The sequence below is a fragment of the Megalobrama amblycephala genome, linkage group LG12 (genome assembly GCF_018812025.1).
Source record: "Megalobrama amblycephala isolate DHTTF-2021 linkage group LG12, ASM1881202v1, whole genome shotgun sequence".
NCBI classification, from domain to species: domain Eukaryota; kingdom Metazoa; phylum Chordata; class Actinopteri; order Cypriniformes; family Xenocyprididae; genus Megalobrama; species Megalobrama amblycephala.
The window spans coordinates 28,593,405-28,614,280 of NC_063055.1; the positions used below are offsets into that span (position 1 = coordinate 28,593,405).

Here is a 20,876-nt window from a genome sequence, read left to right on the forward strand (position 1 = left end):
CAAATGTAACAACATTGAAACTGTACCTGGTTAAAAATAACTTCAAATGTGAAGTTAATTCTGAGAACAGCAATTTGGTTTGATTGTTTGTTATCTATGCAATTAAATTCATACATTAGTAGGCTATTAGTATGAATTACAAAGTGTAGCTTAAGTGTCCAAATACTACTCAGGCCAGTGCATGTGCATCCAGATGAATGGTTTCTATATCGCATCCAGGAGAGCTGCAGATTACCTCTCTGTCGGTTGTGGAGCTATTGTCAGGGTATAGGGCACTTTGGGGAAAGTTTTATGCTTCCCTTGGTCCAAGTTGTTTCTCTTGCAAATGAGCAGCTCGTTGGTGATGGTGCAGATGTTCTGTAATGAGGGTCATTAGCAGTGAGAATAAGAATGGACTGAACTGGCAGGGCTCTAGGCGCCTCATTATGCAGACACATTTAAAAGGTCGATGGGGGTGCGAATGGCTGCTTAAGAGTCCCAAACAAAACCAGGGGGAGGAGAGTCAGAAGAAGACAGAATTCAAATTCCACAGAAGAAACTGAGCTTATAGTCAGAGCCGGGGGATTTACCCTTTTAATCGTATCGTGGAGAGCACGAGACGAGCATCTCCGGAGCGCGCAATACTATATGTGGAGATGGCCACGGTTACGCGCACACGGGTTTCACTGCTGGTCCTCGCTTTCATGGCTATTACTATCGGAGTACAGTGCCGATCGCTTCGTTCGCAGCTTCGCAAGGTGACATCGTTTCAAGGAGAGCGTAAAATCCGGATTGGACACGTCCAGAGACGGAGCCGTCGCGAACCGGGATCCGAGCACGACCAGTGCGCCCTCCTGAGCGCCCCGTGGACGGAGAGCACTACTCCGCTTGGTGACTGGGGCCAGATGTACCGTCTGAAGATATTATCGACGATGAGTGATGGTCCACGTCGTGCTGTTTTCCCAGAACAAGCCCTCTTCAGATTCGTTAGACGGGTGTATCGCTGTTGTCAAGTGGGGTACCACTGTGGAAGTGTCAAGGGAATACAAGGCGGAAAAGTTGGGGGTAAGTAGTAGTTCTCTGTGTCGATTTCCTGTTGAAAAACATGGGATGCTGGTGTCCCCACAAGGATTGAGGCCACGATAATACTCACGACGAAGTTGTTATTGTTCTTCGGTTAGATAAAGCTTCACCAGCAACAGTTTTAATGATGAACAGCAAATTAAAGATAATTCAGTATTAAACCCTCCAAATGAAGGTAAAACAAAAGTTTGTGGGGTTTAAATTAAAACAGCGTTATTTAAATTTAGTCAAAAAATAGGGCTAAATCTTTTGAAGCTCAAACAGAAGTAGCGTTAAGGTAACGATAGCAACAGTAGGGATTTATTTTGTAGGGTGGTTTTGACAAAAAAAGCTTGAATGTTAATATAAAAAATATATTTTAAAATATGTTTTGTTTAAAATATTTGTATAGTCAAGGGTGCCTTCTGACAATTTTGTAGCCACATCGAAATAACTGTCAGAAATTCCCTTATAAGGTCACTGAAAGCACACCAGCACCAAACCAGCCTGTTTTTTTTTTTTCAGCAGGGTAACGTTAATGCATCATTTGTAGATATAATACTCAAAATAATATTTTACAGTAGGTATATTTACTGCATGACAGCACTGTCCCTAACATCTTGTGTCTCTTTCTGACTTGTCAAGACTCCACCATTGAGTTTCTGCTTGGCGAGGATGTGCTGTCAGCACCGTTGGAGAAAGCGGAAGTTCATTTTCACTTTTCAAACCCCCAACACCTCAACATCCAACCTGTGCTCCCCTCACTGGAGAAACGAGGGTTCCCTACTAGGTGAGGCAGAGGAACTTGATAGATGAAGTGAGAACGTTGTTATTAACACTGTTCTCCAAAGAATTACTGAATTAAATGAACTGAGTTTCTGAAAAAAAAATCAAATAAAAAGTCATCCCTATTTTCTTCTTCTCTCTGCAGGTACAGTGTCTGGTTGAGAGATGGTGTCGTGGAGCTGAGAGTAGATCTGCTCGCCCTCTTCCAGGCTCTTCAGCTGGTGATCGGAGGATCCAGTAGAGGCCCGAGCCTGATGGAGATGCATCGGGTGAGGGGCTTGACCAGACCAGGGGCCGTTGTCCAAAAGCAAAGACCCCCATCCCTTCAAGACACAGTGCCTGTAGTGTGGGGGGAGGTCAATGAGGGCAGGGATGGTGCGGCCCCCCTGCAGCCCTCTTTAGAGCTGGGACTGGCTTTACACTGCAGCTTAGTGGACAATATCGCACAGCCTTGTCAAAATTATGGTGTACATCTAGAACATGCACCCTTCATCGCTCTGACGTACAGATAGCAAGACATATGCAACTATATTGAACAGTATATTTAGCAAATACATTTAGAAACTGCTTCTGTGTCCAACCAAACACTGTCAATCCCTAGCGCTCCCCCTTCACAAGTTCTTTGTGGCCATAAAGTCTCCGTCCATTCAGTCCACTAACACCTGGTGTGAATGTTCCCTGGATGGTTCGCTATTTTTTAAGAATTGCTAATGATTCCCATTGTTCTGTGACAATGGTGCTTCAGCTCTAGAGAGCTTACTGTAATTCAGAGTGGCCTATGTTATATGGAACACTATGCACTTCAGCATGTAAATTGAATTTATTAAATTATGGGTGTTATTTGTGAGATAAATGTAAATAGTGTATAATTACAGTTCTATATATAAAAACTTTTTTGCGTTGTATGTGCGTGTCCAATAGTTTGTTTCTTTCTGTTCCTGTTGCCAGTGTGTTGTTTTGTCTCAAGGTGTTGAAAAGGAGTCAAATTTAAATACGAAAGGTCTCACACTCACATAGTGAACATAAGAATTTGGTCATTTTCAGATTTGAATGAGAATTCAAGAAAAAAAAAGCTTCAGATTGTAATTTTGATTAGTATGTTGAGCATTCAATGCTATTTAACAACACATCAGGTCATGCAATGCACACATTTGACCAATTCCTGTTTACACATGTTAGGAAATACACTACCATTCAAAAGTTTGTGGTCAGAAAGATTCTTGAATTGAAAGTTATTCAGCAAGGGCACATTATTTTGATCAAAAGTGACAGTAAAAGACATTTATAATGTTACAAAAGATTCCTATTTCAAATAATGGTGTTCTTTGGAACTCTATTCATCAAAGAATCCTGAAAATAAATGTTTCACAGTTTCCACAAAAATATCAACATTTCAACATTAGTTATATGAAATGTTTCTTGAGCAGCAAATCAGCATATTAGAATGATTTCTGAAGGATCATGTGACACTGAAGACTGGAGTAATGATGCTGAAAATTCAGCTTTACCATCACAGGAATAAACTACATTAAAATATATATTCGAATAGAAAATGGTAATAATTTTTCACAATATTACTGTTTTTAGTGTATTTTTAATCAAATAAATGAAGCCTTGGTGAGCAAAAGAGACTTCTTTTATTAACATTAAAACATCTCCAAACAGTAATGTATGTTATAGTTTATTGCAGGGAATATCTTAGCATTAATTATGCAAGTTAATGACTGTACGCAACTTTTTTTGTGTTCAAAATTTACAAAAATTATATAATGAGAATGTACAAAATGAATCCATTTTCCAAACCATGTTTTTGTCTTACCCTGAATCGTTATGGTACACTTATAATAAGTGTTTATATTCGGACTATTTCAGACCGAACTGGTATGATCCGCCGCAGAGTATCACAGTAACTGCGTGACTCGCCGTAGACATACACAGAGAAAAGTAGCTCCGGCTACAATGTTCCTCCGCAAGACGTGTGCAGTTCTGTTTGTTAACCGCTAGAGGGCCAAAAATCACGGACTGCAGCTTTAAGTTGATTTTTTTGCAGGTGTACTGTACTTTTACAGATTACGCTACTATACTATAGGGCTTTTTAAGCACATTTTTATTGGAGTGTGTCATATTTTTACTAGCATAGTCCCGGAAACATCGACAGTATCTCTGTGAGTTTACTGCAGTTATTGTAAAAATGATCATATGGCAATATTTTATGGAACTATACCCTCAATTTTAAAAACTTCAGGATGAATTGTTTTATAAATACCCCACTTTGTAATTGGTTACACATTTTAAACTTTAATTTTGAGATATGTATAACAATAGTTGCAAGTGAATACAATTATTTCCAAATGGAGCGAAAAACAGACACTGTCGATTGCATGTGAACAACTTGAACCAAATGTGCGTTTTGTGAAATTGAGAGAGGCAGGAGGTGAGAGGACTTTATCAAGTTTACTTGACCTGAAACACCTCAGCCTCTGATGCCACATGAATGGACACAGGTATGAAAGCTCACCACCTTGCATCATATTTGCTGAATGAAATCCAGTTTGTTTCTTGCTAATGTGTTGCTGATTCCAAAAATAATGCATTTTTGGTAGCATTTGCCATTTGTAAGGTGAGGAAGTCTTGCATCATCCCTTAATCACTAGAAAAACAGCAACAAATGCATGATTCATATCTTCTTCTGAGCCAAGTTAGAACTATTTGGTCAATTCTCATTCGATTTTCACATGCGTGACACTATTTAATGCCTATGATTTCAAATTATGGCCATGCAGTGACAAGAAAATGCAAACACAACCCAAATGTTTTCTGCTACATCTGTGTATCAGTGTGTTTTACTACATCCCAACAGCAACAGAAAGAAGCCTGTGGCATTTTGTGATTTTATTTATTTAGGAGCCATTTACATGACAGTTTTCAAATAAAAACAGAAAAATGTGAATTTTTGAAAATGGGTTTCAAAGTGCAAGTTTTCAAAAATAATTCTGTTATCGTCTCCATGTAAACTACAAAAACACGAATTTGTGAAAAACGGTGACTGTTCAGTCTATAGGCACGTAGAGTTTCTTTACAAAGTGACATTGTGGCATTTTTTGTCGTTTTCGCGCATCCGTGTGAACAGGGAACATTTTGAAAACTGTACATTTTCACAAAATTAATTACAATTAGAATTTAAATTTACAATTAAAATTGTAATTCAGCTTTAAGCTCCCTATGAGAACCACTGGCATATTTCATTTCAAACTCTTCACTGACACTAATGTCTTCTTGCTAAACGCTAAACAAATAGACCTACACTAACTTCTGATAAACATTTAGTAGTGTTTTTTGCTAGTCATGCAGTCAAATTGCTAGACATGCTGAAAATGACATCACAGCTGAGGAGAAATCATAATTTGTGTAAATAATAAATATTAAAACCATTTATTTCACTCTTTGTTAAGATTATCATAATTTAGAAAATGCAAAAATATTTTTATGATAAATGTTTATAGTTTAAAATTGAATGTCTGAGTCTGGAACAAGAGTGAAACAATAGAATCTATCAAATAAAATGTATACTTAAAGGGTTAGTTCACCCAAAAATGAAAATTCTGTCATTAATTACTCACCCTCATGCCGTTCCACACCCGTAAGACCTTCGTTCATCTTCGGAACACAAATTAAGATATTTTTGAAAAAATCTGAGGGTATCTGAACCAAACATAGGCAGCAACGTCATTGCACCTTTTGAGGTCCAGAAAGGTAACATTGTTAAAAATGTCAGAACACCGGCTCATTATTGGCCTAAGCTGTACATGTGAGCAGCACAACGCATGCCTGTGATGCTGATGCAGGAACCGGCCAATACTGAGCTGGCGTTCAGACGTAAACACGGAATCAACTACGTATGACAACAGTTCAAATTGTTAAATAAAGTCATTATTTTTGTTTTGTTTTCGCACACAATAACTATTCTCATCGTTTCATAGCATTAAGGTTGAACCACTGTAGTCACGTCGACTATTTTAACAATGTTTTTACTACTTTTCTGGACCTCAAAAGGTACAATGTCATTGCTGCCTATGTGTGGTTCAGATACCCTCAGATTTCATCAAAAATATTTTAAAGGGTTAGTTCACCTAAAAATGAAAATTCTGTCATTTATTACTCACCCTCATGCCGTTCCACACCCGTAAAACCTTCATTAATCTTCGGAACACAAATTAAGATATTTTAGTTGAAATCCAATGGCTCCGTGAGGCCTCCATAGGGAGCAATGGACACTTCCTCTCTCAAGATTCATAAAGGTACTAAAAACATATTTAAATCGGTTCATGTGAGTACAGTGGTTCAATATTAATATTATAAAGCGATGAGAATATTTTTGGTGCGCCAAAAAAAACAAAATAACGACTTATTTAGTGATGGCCGATTTCAAAACACTGCTCCATGAAGCATCGGATCATAAATTAATCAGTGTATCGAATCATGATTCAGATCGTGTGTCAAACTTCCAACGGCTGAAATCACGTGACTTTGGCGCTTCCGAACAGCAGATTCGATACACTGATTAATTTGTGCTCCGAAGCTTCCTGAAGCAGTGTTTTGAAATCGGCCATCACTAAATAAGTTGCCATTTTGTTTTTTTTGGCACACCAAAAATATTCTCGTCACTTTATAATATTAATATTGAACCACTGTACTCATATGAACTGATTTAAATATGTTTTTAGTACCTTTATGGATCTTGAGAGAGGAAATGTCATTGCTCCCTATGGAGGCCTCACGGAGCTATCGGATTTCAACTAAAATATCTTAATTTGTGTTCTGAAGATGAACGAAGGTCTTACGGGTGTGGAACGGCATGAGAGTGAGTAATACATGACAGAATTTTCATTTTTGGGTGAACTAACCCTTTAAAGGGCTCAGATAAAAGTAATAAATAATAGCATTTCCAAGTGATTTTCATACAAAACAAAAAAAAATGTTAGTTTTAATAATAAAAAAAAAAAAATGTAGCCCTGGAAAATAAAAGTGCGAGAAGCTTTAAAAAATGCCATATGCACAGGATGTAATGTGGACGTGTAAACAGGAATCTCAAATTTCACTTTAAAGACTCTCAAGCAATATGACAGTGTGAGTGTTGAATGTGTTTGTAATGTTCATTTTCACTGAATGGTTAGACTCTACACTTTGCCCTCAACACAGGCCGAGGCCAAAGTTCACAGAGAGAGGGGGAGAGAAAGAGAGAGAGAGCGACAGAGTAAGGAGGAGGGGATGAAGAGAAAAGCAAGTAGCAAAAAAAATCAGATTTCAAAGCAAAACGACAACAGGTGTCTAGACTTAATACAGGAGCAGAAACAGAGGAACACTAGAAAACAAGGGAAGAGAAAAGGATAAAGAAAATGAAAACAAGCTCAGTCTACTGAACTCAAACCCTGAGAAACAGGTGAATATTGAACGCGTCCGATAACTGTTTTGCCTTGTGTGTGTGTACGTCTGTTTGCACACGAAGTGTGTGTGAGCAAATTATGGAAGAACAACGGCTGCTAAAACAGCTCCGAACACCAGAGATGGAGGGAGGAGAAGGTAGGAGAGCAGGAGGAGAACGAAGTAGCCGGCTGTCGGCCTTGCAGGAACAGCTGGTGTGGTCTCTGCTGGGCTCGGGACTGTCAAAAGAGCTGCTGATCCAGGCCATGGGAGATCTGGAGCGAGAACGGGCCTCGACCGGTGCCGAGAGGACGGACCGGGCCGACGGCGAGAGCTCGGAGGAGGGAGAGATGGAAAATCCTCCTCCCATCTTCCGTGATCTGGAGAGGCTTCCGCCGGAGGAGGCCGCGAGGCAAAGGGCTGAAGTCGACCAGCTGTTGCAGTAAGTCTCCAGGTGTCTTCTAATACACTTTCAATCAATCCAAACTTGATCCAAATCACACATGCTGAACCATCTAATCTGACTTTAGTGTCTCAAATGTTGCTCTTCTAAAGAAACATCATAGAAAATGACCTAAATCTACCATCTCAACTTAGCATTTTACTCCAGAGTTTCCTGATTAAACCTTCTTTGGCACATCTGAGGTCTTCTCTCTCCTATTCCTTTTCATTGGCTTCCTCTCTCCTATAATGCTCTGCTTCCCAACTGATGGGGTGAATATAAAGGAGGTTCCACCTTTTTTAGTTACTAATTACCCACCCTATTCATTATTCTCTGGCCATTTCTATCTTTTTAATAAATGAGCTACATCCACTGGTTAAAATTAACAGAGTGACACAGTGTCCATCGCTCTGTGTGTGTGTGTTTGTGTACACATGACTGTGGTGATATTGTAAAGATAGCGCCGTTGTGAAGGGAGGTTTGTTTCCAAATTTGTGGCTCTTTGAACAGTGTTAAAATGTATTTGTAATGCACTTTACTTAAATATCAAAGGGCTGCTTTATGTGTGAGTGATTTGTATAGGTAAAATGCATTGCTTTTGGCTATGTTTGTGTGTTTGTAAGGCTTTGTGTGTTTTTATTGCTTTCACAAGGGTTATTTGCGATCTCTTTTCCTGGACTTTGGCCCTTTGTCTCTTGGCTTATCTTACAGTGTAAACATTGCACTCTCTCTACCTCTGTATTATCCTTCCTCTTCCCCCTCACCCTTCTCTTAACATTTTTTAAAAGATAGTCTTAATCAAAAGTTTTTATCAAGATTTTATTCTTTCTTGAATTTAAATAAATACATAAATAAATAAAATGTTCCGAATATATTGTAGGGTTACTTACAGGCAACAATAGTGTACTATGTGTTTTTGTCTTATATATATATATATATATATATATATATATATATATATATAAAGAGAGACACGCACAGTACACTAATGTTGCCTGTATATATATATATATATATATATATATATATATATATATATATATATATATATATATATATATATATATATATATATATATATGAAATGTATGTTCACCATTACATTTAAATGGGTTTATGCATTAAAAACTGAATTTTAACTTGTACCAAAATTTTAAATTTTATGCTTTTACTATGTAATGTTTTCTAATGTTCTGAGAAAAAGTAAAAAAGCATTTTTTCTGCTTATGATATCTTTAATGGAGTAATATCATTAGATTTATTTGACCACATGGCTCATAAAGAGATACTTTTTTTTTTCTTTATCAGTATTATTTGTGTTACTGAGCATGTCATTTGATGTAACGCATTTAAATTTGCAAGTTGATTACATTTTTTATACTTTTTTTTTTTTTTAATTGTAATATGATACCAAAATTTATTGAGTTATAGACTACCATTCAAAAGACTGGGGTAGGTAATTTTTAAATATTTTTGAAAGAAGTCTTATGTTCAACAAGGCTGCATTTATTTGATCAAAAAGACAGCAAAACAGTAATATTATAAAATATTATTACTATTTAAAATAATTTGAATTTATATTAAAATACAATTTATTCCTGTGATGCAAAGCTGAATTTTCAGCATCATTACTCCAGTCTTCAGTGTCACATGATACTTTAGAAATTCTGGATTTCTGGATTCTTTGATGAATATAAAGTTCAAAAGTACAGTATTTATGTAAAATAGAAATATTTTGTAACATTATAAATCTTTACGGTGACTTTTAATCAGTTTAATGACATTAAAGGTGTCCTAGAATCAAAACTTGAATTTACCTTGGCATAGTTGAATAACAAGAGTTCAGTACATGGAAATGACATACAGTGAGTCTCAAATACCATTGTTTCCTCCTTCTTGTGTAAATCTCATTTGTTTAAAAGACCTTCGAAAAACAGGCGAATCTCAACATAACACCGACTGTGACGCAACAGTCGGGATCATTAATATGTACGCCCCCAATATTTGCATATGCCAGCTCATGTTCAAGGCATTACACAAGGGCAGCCAGTATTAAAGTCTGGATCTGTGCACACCTGAATCATCAGACTAGGTAAGCAAGCAAGAACAATAGCGAAAAATGGCAGATGGAGCAATAATAACTGACATGATCCATGATTACATGATATTTTTAGTGATGTTTGTAAATTGTCTTTCTAAATGTTTCGTTAGCATGTTGCTAATGTACTGTTAAATGTGGTTAAAGTTACCATTGTTTCTTACTGTATTCACGGAGACAAGACTGTCGTTATTTTCATTTTTAAACACTTGCAGTCTGTATAATGTACAAACACAACTTCATTCTTTATAAATCTCTCCAACAGTGTGTAATGTTAGCTTTAGCCCGTTAGCCATGGAGCACTATCAAACTCATTCAGAATCAAATGTAAACATCCAAATAAATACTATACTAACATGATCCGACACATGCATACAGCATGCATGACGAACATCTTGTAAAGATCCATTTGAGGGTTATATTAGATGTGTGAACTTTGTAAATGCACTGTAATATAGTCGAGAGCTCGGGGGGGCAGGGAGCGAGAGGATTTAAAGGGGCCGCAGCCTGAATCGGTGCATAGTTAATGATGCCCCAAAATAGGCAGTTAAAAAAATTCATTAAAAAAATCTATGGGGTATTTTGAGCTGAAACTTCACAGACACATTCAGGGGACACCTTAGACTTATATTACATCTTGTAAAAAATGGTTCTAGGGCACCTTTAAATTACCTTTGAATAAATATATATATATATATATATATATAAAAAAAGACTTTACTAACCCCAAATTTTTAAAAAATTACTGTGACATAGTTAAAATACATATTGAATACAGAATATTTTAGAAGGCTGTAATCACATATTTAAGATAGAAAATTATGATTGTTGAAAGATTATTAATTAAAGAAATCCTGAACTCTGCAGGCACAAATGGTACCATTTCCTTAGAATTATCCAGAAATAAGCATCATGCTGTTCATGCACTTTTATGAGAACTTGTTTAGAGATATTCAGAAATGCATATTATAATACTATATTAATGTGTTGGTGTGTGTTAGAGAGGATCCCTGGCATGTGGCTAAAATAGTGAAGAGTTACATGCAGCAGCACAACCTACCACAGAGAGAGGTGGTGGAGTCCACCGGCCTCAACCAATCCCATCTCTCCCAGCACCTCAACAAGGGCACACCCATGAAGAATCAAAAGCGTGCCGCCCTGTACAGCTGGTACATCAAGAAACAGACAGAGATCAGTCAACGTGAGTATGACCATTTCTTTCTCATTTACAAGATTTTGTTCAAGATTTACACTATTAGAATGAATGGAATGAATTAATCTCTCACACTAATAAATGCAGAATTCACCAATGCCAGTCGAGGTGTCATGTCAGGAGAGGAATCCGGGGAGGATGTGAGAAAGGGACGGAGAAATCGATTCAAATGGGGTCCCGCCTCCCAGCAAATCCTGTTCCAGGCTTATGAACGACAGAAGAACCCCAGTAAGGAGGAGAGGGAGGGATTGGTGGAAGAGTGCAACAGGTAAAAGAACACAGGAGTGAACTGGGTGCCATAACCCAAATTGATTTTAAATGAAAATTCTCTCAACATTTATTTACCTCCATGTCATTCCAAACTCATAAGACTGTTTAGCTTTGAAACACAAAGATATTTTTAATGAAATCTAAGAGATTTCTGTTCCTCCATCCAAGTTTATTCACCCAAAACTCGGAAGCTTTAAAGGATTAGTCTACTTTTAAATAAACTTTTCCTGATAATTTACTCACCCCCATGTCATCCAAGATGTCCATGTCTTTCTTTCTTCAGTCAAAAAGAAATTAAAGTTTTTGATGAAAACATTCCAGGATTTTTAGACTTCAATGGGCACCAAACAGTTGAAGGTGAAAATTAGTTTCACTGCAGCTTCAAATTGTTCAACACGATCCCAGACGAGAAATAATGGTCTTATCTAGTGAAACCATTGCTCATTTTCTGAAAAAAATGTGAAAATTATATAAGTTTTAACCTTAAATGCACATCTTGAACTAGCTCTCTTCTTCTTCACCTCTATTAGAATTCCAGCAGTGTAGACACTGCTAAGTGTAATACTGTCCTCCACGGGTCAAAGTTTGAACAAATTGTTATATATTATTGAACTAGCATATTGCATATAAAAATTAGTTCAAACTTTGACCTGTGGAGGACAGTATTACACTTATCAGTGTCACTGCTGGAATTCTAATAGAGGTGAAGAAGAGAGCTAGTTCAAGATGAGCATTTCTGGTTAAAACTTATATAATTTTCGATTTTTTTTTCAGAAAATGAGCGATGGTTTCACTAGATAAGACACTTATTTCTCATCTGGGATCGTGTTGAACAATTTGAAGCTGCAGTGAAACTAATTTTGACCTTCAACTGTTTGGTGCCCATTGAAGTCTACTATAAAGAGAAAAATCCTGGAATGTTTTCATCAAAAACTTTAATTTCTTTTCGACTGAAGAAAGAAAGACACAGACATCTTGGATGACATGGGGGTGAGTAAATTATCAGGAAAAGTTTATTTAAAAGTGGACTAATCCTTTAAAACATCCACAAAAGAAATCCAAAATAAAGCGGTTTAATACAAGTCTCCTGAAGAGATACGATCACTTTATATGATGAACAGATTTAATTTAGGCTTTTATTCACATATAAAAATTGATCAGCGAATGTACAGAGCACTCAAATTTGGTAAACGGAAGCTGGGTAATATCAGTTGAATGAATGCATGTGTGTTTTAGAGCGGAGTGTCTTCAGAGGGGAGTTTCTCCTTCTCAACTGGCTGGCCTGGGCTCTAATTTGGTCACAGAGGTTCGTGTATATAATTGGTTTGCGAATCGGCGTAAAGAGGAGGCCTTTCGCCACAAACTGGCACTGGACGTGCCCTACAGCAGCCAATCTGCTTCCTCCGCAGGACAGACTCTACCATCTAGTCCTTCACCAGGTACGAAGTCATTCAAGCTCATATCTATCCATATACCATCTGTTGACTGATGCTTTGTCATTTGCACATAAAATTACACTTATTTTGAAGTCTTTTTAATGTCCAATGGGTTTATTTTTAATGACCTAGAAGAGTTCTCCCAGAATCTGACCTGTTTTACCAACCTTTCTCTTTTGTTCATTCACTGAAGTTCTGAAGTACAGCCAGTCAGTGCTGTGTGAGAGTTTGGGCACAATGAGAAGCTCCAGTGGTGAAGACAGGGCTGGCAGCGGTCGTCTAGCCAGTCCAGTTCAGCTAGAACCCAGTCATACACTCCTGGATACACACCATCACAAACCAGTGAGAATAAAATACCCTTCTTGGCACATATCATAATAAACCAGTGAGATTAAAGGAACAGTATGTGATCACAATAACGGTAAGCTGGTCGGTAATTAAAGGTAGGGTAGGCAATATTTTTTTATAAACACTTTTTGTTATAATGGTTGAAACTCTCTTCACATCGTGATAGCAATCAATAATAGACGTGATCTAAATATTAAAAAACATTTCTTCTGTGGAAGTCTCAGGGCCAAAAAAATTCTCTTATCATACAATGTCCTATCTGCCTGTCAACATATATTTCCATACCTCCGCGCACCCTGCTCGCGCAGACATCACGTCATCAGACTTTTGCATTTCTGTCAACACTATCAATGCCAAAATGAATCTGCAGAAGTCAGGTGGTGCAAGTAAGAGCTCTGTAAGTTGTTTATGTTCATTATTATTGTAATGTTATATGCTTTGAGACATGAGGTAATTTAACCTCTTTTGGAGAAGGCGTGACTCTGAAGGGAGGATGGGATCTTATGCTTTCAAAGCTAGCTTGCTATTGCTAGCCTTTCCGGAATTGCCTACCATACCTTTAACAGGGCTTAAAAAAATGCCCTTTTCTACATGTATAACCTATGGTGTAAATGTTGTTTTCCCCAAATATCAGAATGATTGCAAATGTGATATTGATTTTATTCAATAGTTTGACTTACATTTTAGACACAGTATTGTTTGTTTTTGCTCTTTTTTTTCACCAACTAAAATAGTTTCATTACTTGATAGCAGACTCTTAGCACATCTTTGAGCAACACACATCTGTTTAATTCCTGAATGATCCCTGTTTTGAACAAATCGGATGAGTGAATGACTCAATGACTCATTCATAAAGTCATGACTCACTTGCTTCATTCCTGAATGAATCAGTCATTTTGAATGAATAGAATGATTCAATAGATCGCTCATTATGGGGCTGACTTGCCGCCACCTACTGGTGGTTTTAGTTCACAACATTTTTTCAATCATTTCTTATTTGAAATGAATATATTATGCATTAACTATGTGATATTTTAATATTAAAGACATTTTCCCATTTCAGACATAATTTTAAATGTAGTGACATTTTATAACCACATGGCTCAAAAAGAGATTTCATTTTAAATTTCTCTTTACAGTCTTTATCAGTAATTAATTATGCTTTTTTAAGCTTTTCATGTGGTGCAATGCTAATTTGCTATAGTTAATGCCATTATTAAACATTTTTAAGCTTTTAACATGATACTGAAACTGGGTCATACCAGAATTTAAATACTTTGGATTTTGGATCATTACTTATTTTTGTATTAAAAAAACAACAACACTGCAAACAGTTTGCCCCAAAATGTAAATTATTTCATCATTTACTCACCCTCATGTCATCCAAGCCTGTAAAAATTTATTTGTTCTGCAAGACAAAAAAGATATTTTAAGAATGTTTCAACAGTTTTTGTCCATTCTATAGTAGTCAAAACAACACTGGACCACTTTGACTTTGATTGTATGGACAAAAACACTGAGGCTCGGTTTCACAGACAGGGCTTAGCCTTAGCCAGGATTAAGCCTGAGTTCAATTAGGATATTTAAGTAGCTTTTATAAACATTCACTAGAAAAAAAACATTACTGATGTGCATCTTGAGACAAAACAATGGCACTGACATATTTTAAGATCTGTCAGTACAAGTTACTTTCAGTTACAACAGCTCAAACATGCATTTTAGTCTAGGACTAGTTTAAGCCTTGTCTATGAAACTGGGGGTGAGACATTTAAAAAAATAATAATAATAATCTTCCCTATGATGAAAGAATTTTAACTTTTGGGGTCAACTATCCCTTTATGGCAAATGGAAGCTGAAACCTGACAGTCAGAGTTTTTATTTCCTCTCTTAGGTATCTGGTGGTGGCTCCTTACCTCCTGTCAGTACTCTCACTTCCCTGCACGGAGTGTCCGGATCCTCCGCTGGCCCTCCAGGACTGATCATGGCCTCCCTACCAAGTGTAATGAGTCTGGGAGACTCCTCACTTCTCATAGGTATAATGCAGACAGTTAACTACATTGACAGTTTAACACCAAAACACTGCTAATCAATGTTAATACATGTCTTTTACTGTAGGTTTGACGTCCTCTCAACCACAGACGGTCCCTGTCATCAACAACATGGGGGGAGGGTTTACTACCCTTCAGCCAATCTCGTTTCAGCAGCAGCTTCAAGCCTCACCTCAGCAGCCAATAGCACAGCAGCTCCAGTCTCACATTAGCCCAAGTTCCTTCATGGCAACAATGGCACAGTTCCCATGCCACAGTAAGTACTTAATTAGTAACATAAGTAATTCATTAGTGGTACTTTCTAAGGCAAGCATTACTATTATTATGGGGGGACATTTTTGACTTCCATCTAGCGATTCCCTATAACCACCCAGAACATCCTAACAACCACATACACTAGAGGTCAAAAGTTTGGAATAAGAAACATTTCTTATTATTAATTTTGAAAATGGCTGTTCTGCTTAAAATCTTTATGGAAAACCATGATACACTACCATTCAAAAGACTGGGACAAGTAAGATTTGGGGAAAAAATAAAATAAATTAACACTTTTTCAGCAAGGATGCAGTAAATTGATCAAAAGTGAAAGTAAAGACATTTATAATGTGACAAAAGATTCTCATTTCAAATAAATGCTGTTAATTGTAATTATTCCAAACTTTTGACCAGTAGTGTAGTAACATACTAACTAGTAGTCAGAACACTTTAGCTACTACACAACAATACTAGCATGGCAGCGGTGAGTTTCAGAGAAATAACGTGGACTTAATATTGTGTGTTTCAGTGTATAGCAAAGCAGACCTGAGCTCTTACCCCTCCTCCAGTCTCCTGTCCCAGGCTATGGTCATCGCAGACAGCAGTAGCATTGGGACACTGACAAACCTCACAGCTGTTCGACAGGCAAGAACCAAACATAATCTCATCACACAGCGTTAGTTCAAAACTATATGAATCTACAGCAATTCTTTCATTTTCTCCTGATCAGATTCTCACCTCAGATCCTGAGGGTCACACAGACACTCCCATTGAAGAGGAGTCTTTACATCTGCAATCCACTTCACCAGAACCAGGTAGGCTACAAACCCTGTGCTTACGGTAGCCAAATTCAGATGTTACTACTATGAAATCATTACCCATCTATGATTCTCCTATACTTAAAATGAAGTATGTGGTTTCTGCGACACTAGTGGCACCTACCGGAATTGCAATATTTTTAAACAGCTTAAACATCACAAACATAGCTCTTACTGGTTTTTGTGAAGGCATGTCTCAATAGGCTACTAGTACTTACAATGAAATATATTAGGAATAACTTTAGCGGTGTTGCTATGTGTCATAAGTAAACAGTTGAGTAAGCCAGAGCGAACACGAGTGACTTATAATAAACATATCTGCACATTTCTGACATGACGCGCTACAACTGCAGAGTACACATTATAAACTTGTACATCTCAATGACCCAACCTGTTTGGTCTTTTAAGTTAACGGGTGTATTCGACTTGAAGCGGCACTGCATTGACCAACATCTAAGTACCGCGAGAGCGATTAGAGAGCTGACGGCTATATATGCTTTTGAATCGCTCTAGTGGAATTTTGCAGATATCATACACCTATTGATTTGCGCAGCACCGCTTCAAGACGAACACACCTATTTTCTTTTCCCCATGTAGCAGTCATGGTCCCGCATGAGAAATTGAGAAATCATGAGAAATCGAGCCTCCATTATAACGCATTTTAAACTGTATGTATGATCTATGATCTATGTATATGATATAATCAGCCGCTAAAAATACTACCCATTAAAACTCTGCTGAACTAATGGGATCACTCGGGGTCCTTAAAGCAGAACTAAGTAACTTTTTTTACCTTCATAAATAGTTTTCTAAGTCCTTACGATGGTTAATTGACTTGTAGTGGTGTGTTTGAGGCGAGCACTAACCCCCTCTGGCACGTCTACGCCAGAATACAGCACTTGCAAGTTGAGCTGCGCCGACCTGACACAATCTCGCCTCATGTTCACGTTCACGCGAGAGTGACAAAATGCTTTACGGTAATTCAAAAACAATGTATATATTATGACTTTTTTAAGACAATTTCGAAAATTACCCACCTCCATCGAGATTTCTTGTACTGTATTTGCAAAACTACTGCGCTGGTGAGTGTTGTAGTCGTTGTAGTCCAGAGCTGCGCTTGGAGTATTTACGACAGTGTAATTCACTGAAAGAACCTGTAGGGGGAGCTTCGCAAATCTTACTGAGTTCCGCTTTAAGGAGATTCCTGGGGAGACTCGATTATTCACCACACCGGCAAAACACTCTTAGGCTCCGCCTGCTACAGTAGCCACGCCCCAAACTCTCACTAAAGGTTGAGCTGAAAAGCGACTGACGCCAAGTTCACACATATTTTCTGTGACCATGTTAACAGGTTAGAGCATTCACACTGCACACGGATAGGGCACGACCAGTCTATTTTTGCTGTGCTGCACACGCTGAATGAAAGTGATAACGCATGGTTCTGGTCAAAATGAACACGGTTGGACATGAAAATTTAGTAATTTTACCATAAGTGCATATAATTAAAGGAACACTCCACTTTTTTTGAAAATAGGCTCATTTTCCAACTCCCCTAGATTAAACAGTTGAGATTTACAGTTTTCGAATCCATTCAGCTGATCTCTGGGTCTGGTGGTACCACTTTTAGCATAGCTTAGCATAGTTCATTGAATCTGATTTAGAAGATAGGTCATTTTTGAACGAGATGCTAACGGTCTAATGAGATTCAATGAACTATGCTAAGCTATGCTAAAAGTGGTACTGCCAGACCCAGAGATTGGCTGTATGGATTCGAAAACGGTAAAACTCAACTGTTTAACTCTAGGGGAGTTGGAAAAGCCTATTTTCAAAAAAGTGGAGTGTTCCTTTAAAGTATACTGAGTCATTCTACGAAACGGGTGCCATTTGGGTCCGCAACATTTGATCAGATGCATAAGGCACAAAAAATGTCCCAAAATTTGTTTCCAAAGCTTAGAGTTATAAATTCAAGTGTTTTTTTAACATGATATATGATCAAATGTTTCTTTTTGAAGATTAGCATACTATTTTTTAATAACTTTTCATTATTTACATAGCCAATTTCACATGTCCGTGTTAACCAACATGACATTTGCATCTAAATTATCACCAAATAAGTTCTATATTTTTTTTCAAACATATACTATTTTCAGGATTATTTGTGTGTCCCTGTTTACACAAAATATATTTCACAATAAACCTTACTTTTTTTTTGTAAATATTTTATGATTTGTGCACGTCCCTCAGTATGACTTACTACCCCGTCACACTAACTTGTTTTATCTATAAATAATGCACTGTTCCTTTAAATGACATCACAAAGCCTAAGTAACATCATTTGAGCCTTATAGCCACCAAGAACAAAAGCAGGCAACTATGTACATTTTTTTTTACATTGTTTATTTGTTGCTTTTTCATGTTAGGCAGGGCCCGTCAAGCTTAAACTTACCACCCCGTCACGCAAAATAGATAGGAAAAAAGGTTTTTTATTATTTCTTTTACATTATTAATACAAAGATAATTATATTTCAGATTGAATGCATGTATGCTAGTTTAGAAGCTTGACCACAGGGGAGATTTGCGGACATTTTGGGATGAAATTTACCACCCTGTCACAAAAACGTGACGGGGTGGTAAATTTCATCCCAAAATGTCCCCTGATAAAAATCACATTCTGGGGGGTAAAACTTTTTTTTTTTGGCAGGATTCCCTTGGTAAAATGTGCATTCCAAGGGCTAAATGTCATGTTATTTGGGCTCGCTTCAACCCGTGGACAGGAAAAACAACCCGCGGCAACAGTGTAAAAGTAGTCTAGCCCAATTTTGCAGGAAAAATGCAGACTTGGCAACACTGCTTGGTTCATTAATTCACTCATTCACTCACTCACTCACTCACACACTTTTTACTCAATTTGAAGGTCTCCCCTCCCCCAGTTTTTAAAGTTTAAAACCAGCAGATCATATACGGTAACACTTTGTCCATACCACCCCGTCACAGGGTCATTTTGTTAAAAGTTTATGGAAAGAAAATTAAATATTACATAAATTAATGTTGAATGATGTTCTTGTTGTGTGGACTGATCAGATAAATATAACTTTATTTGTATTTTTTAAGTAAATTCATTTTTTCAGTACAAACAATGAGGCCATTGAAAGGTCAAATTCATGTTTCAAGATTAAAAATCTAAAAATAAAAAAATATATATTAAATTACATACTCTCTATTGATGGTTTCCAAAAAAGGGACATTCTTCTATTAGGAAAACATTAGATTTTAAAAATCAATTTCTTGTTTTACTACTCCAATGGCATACATATTGTCCGTGACGGGGTGGTACAAGAATGGCTTCCTTGCCTGAATAAAAAGGATAATATTAATAAAGATTTTGTGCCTGAGGTGGGAAAATATGTTTTTTTGGAGGATTAACATATCTTTCAATTTGTAGGTTTGTTTAAAAAAAGTTTGTTCATAATGAAAATTTTGAAAAATGCAAAGTGGAAATGGCACCCGTTTCGTAGAATGACTCTACTACTTTTTTTGCACAGTAGCCTAATCTTATTACTTTAAGCCCAGAGTAAAGCCAAGAAAGCACTTATAAGTAATGCGGTAAAAATTTTATCCAAGTACGTTTTTTTTTAACGTGAGATACATTACACAGCATGCTATGTGACATGCTGGTGGTCGGAGAACTACACTCGGAACAAGAAAGCTACAATGGATGACGATCGTCTAATCAGTGAGGTGGAAAAACATGAAGTGTTGTATGACCCGCAGGACTTTTCATATAAAGATTTAAACACGAAAGAAAAAGCATGGGAGACAATTTCTTCGGCTGTTGGTGTGGATGGTAAGTTAAAGTATTTGTGATTACTAAACATTTATGTAAGAGAAGTATTTTGCCACTTGCTTGAGCATCTTAATATATAACTCTATATAGAAGTAACGAATCAAACACCGCGTTGTTTATATTTATTGTGTTTAAAGCGCGAATCAGCAGCGCACTGCAAACGCGTCTAAGCGTGTGCTGCTCCTGCACCGCATACGTACTGCAAACAGAGTATGTGTGAACCTGGCGTGACACATCTGAGTGGACCGCTCTCATTGTTTAGGTGTCTGGAAGGCTCAATGTTTACAATTTTGGGGGAGATAAACCCATGAATGGCATACTAATAGCAGTCAATGTACAATAAAATTAATTAAGAGAATGTATTTTAACATAAAACAATCTTACACACTTCACCTTTAAATTTCCAGCATCTTCGGGTAGTTTGGAGCTCTACCCTCAGACCCAGACAAGTGAAACCCATCCTTCACACCTGCTCTCCTCTTCACCAGGGGACATCGACCCTTACATCCCTACACAGATGGTCTCTACTGCACAATAGCTGCAGCTACTGATGACAATACCACTTCCAAAAGCTGCGGAGAGCTGGTGCATATGAGAAAACAATGAAAAATAAAAAACAATGATCTGTCATTGTAAAAATCCAAACTGCTATATATTGCTATCTGCTGCCTCCACATGATGATGATGAAAACCTTAAATTATGCTCAATAAAAGGAGTTAAGCTTTCATTTAAAATAGACTCTTGTGTGAACATGTATATAATTAGTTTTAGGTTTCAAAATGTGACTAATAAATGCTTGTAAAAAATACAATTGTTCTGGATTTCAGTCTGATTAAAACAAACAAAAAAAGTCTA

The 20,876-nt window shown here is 37.2% G+C and overlaps 2 protein-coding genes and 1 long non-coding RNA gene across 6 annotated transcripts; 2 read left to right on the plus strand and 1 right to left on the minus strand.

Annotated features, from left to right (window-relative positions):
• Window positions 1-635: 635 nt before the first annotated feature.
• Window positions 636-2,732, plus strand: si:ch211-170d8.2 (uncharacterized protein LOC571755 homolog). Its single transcript, XM_048210384.1, has 3 exons — window positions 636-1,044; window positions 1,687-1,831; window positions 1,973-2,732. The coding sequence occupies exons 1-3, from the start codon at window positions 636-638 to the stop codon at window positions 2,337-2,339; spliced, it is 921 nt and encodes a 306-aa protein (XP_048066341.1). The 3' UTR covers window positions 2,340-2,732.
• On the minus strand, window positions 874-16,232 carry LOC125280073. Of its 2 annotated transcripts, none has more exons than XR_007187524.1 (9): window positions 16,097-16,232; window positions 15,917-15,992; window positions 15,166-15,324; window positions 14,969-15,078; window positions 14,428-14,463; window positions 12,875-13,025; window positions 11,075-11,205; window positions 10,849-10,954; window positions 874-1,003 (listed from the first exon to the last, which is right to left on the minus strand). It is a non-coding gene; the product is annotated as an uncharacterized LOC125280073 (long non-coding RNA). The 2 variants fall into 2 exon arrangements; XR_007187523.1 differs by lacking the exon at window positions 874-1,003 and adding an exon at window positions 2,051-2,166.
• Window positions 7,058-20,829, plus strand: hnf1a (HNF1 homeobox a). Of its 3 annotated transcripts, none has more exons than XM_048210376.1 (11): window positions 7,058-7,690; window positions 10,790-10,989; window positions 11,089-11,269; window positions 12,508-12,710; window positions 12,901-13,049; window positions 14,947-15,088; window positions 15,171-15,359; window positions 15,888-16,003; window positions 16,089-16,173; window positions 19,832-20,020; window positions 20,428-20,829. In XM_048210376.1, the coding sequence occupies exons 1-11, from the start codon at window positions 7,350-7,352 to the stop codon at window positions 20,556-20,558; spliced, it is 1,926 nt and encodes a 641-aa protein (XP_048066333.1). In that variant the 5' UTR covers window positions 7,058-7,349; the 3' UTR covers window positions 20,559-20,829. The 3 variants fall into 3 exon arrangements, with proteins under 3 accessions (XP_048066333.1, XP_048066334.1, XP_048066335.1); XM_048210378.1 differs by lacking the exon at window positions 7,058-7,690 and adding an exon at window positions 7,783-8,168; XM_048210377.1 differs by lacking the exon at window positions 19,832-20,020.
• The last annotated feature ends 47 nt before the right edge of the window (window positions 20,830-20,876 follow it).

Bases quoted from the DNA above. Each gene is read 5' to 3' on its own strand.
- si:ch211-170d8.2 (XM_048210384.1), top strand. From the start codon at position 636: ATGGCCACGGTTACGCGCACACGGGTTTCACTGCTGGTCCTCGCTTTC. The intron at 1,045-1,686 runs GTAAGTAGTAGT...TGACTTGTCAAG, and splicing joins ACAAGGCGGAAAAGTTGGGG to ACTCCACCATTGAGTTTCTG. The intron at 1,832-1,972 runs GTGAGGCAGAGG...TTCTCTCTGCAG, and splicing joins AAACGAGGGTTCCCTACTAG to GTACAGTGTCTGGTTGAGAG.
- hnf1a (XM_048210376.1), top strand. From the start codon at position 7,350: ATGGAAGAACAACGGCTGCTAAAACAGCTCCGAACACCAGAGATGGAG. The intron at 10,990-11,088 runs GTGAGTATGACC...TAATAAATGCAG, and splicing joins ACAGACAGAGATCAGTCAAC to AATTCACCAATGCCAGTCGA. The intron at 16,004-16,088 runs GCAAGAACCAAA...TCTCCTGATCAG, and splicing joins ACCTCACAGCTGTTCGACAG to ATTCTCACCTCAGATCCTGA.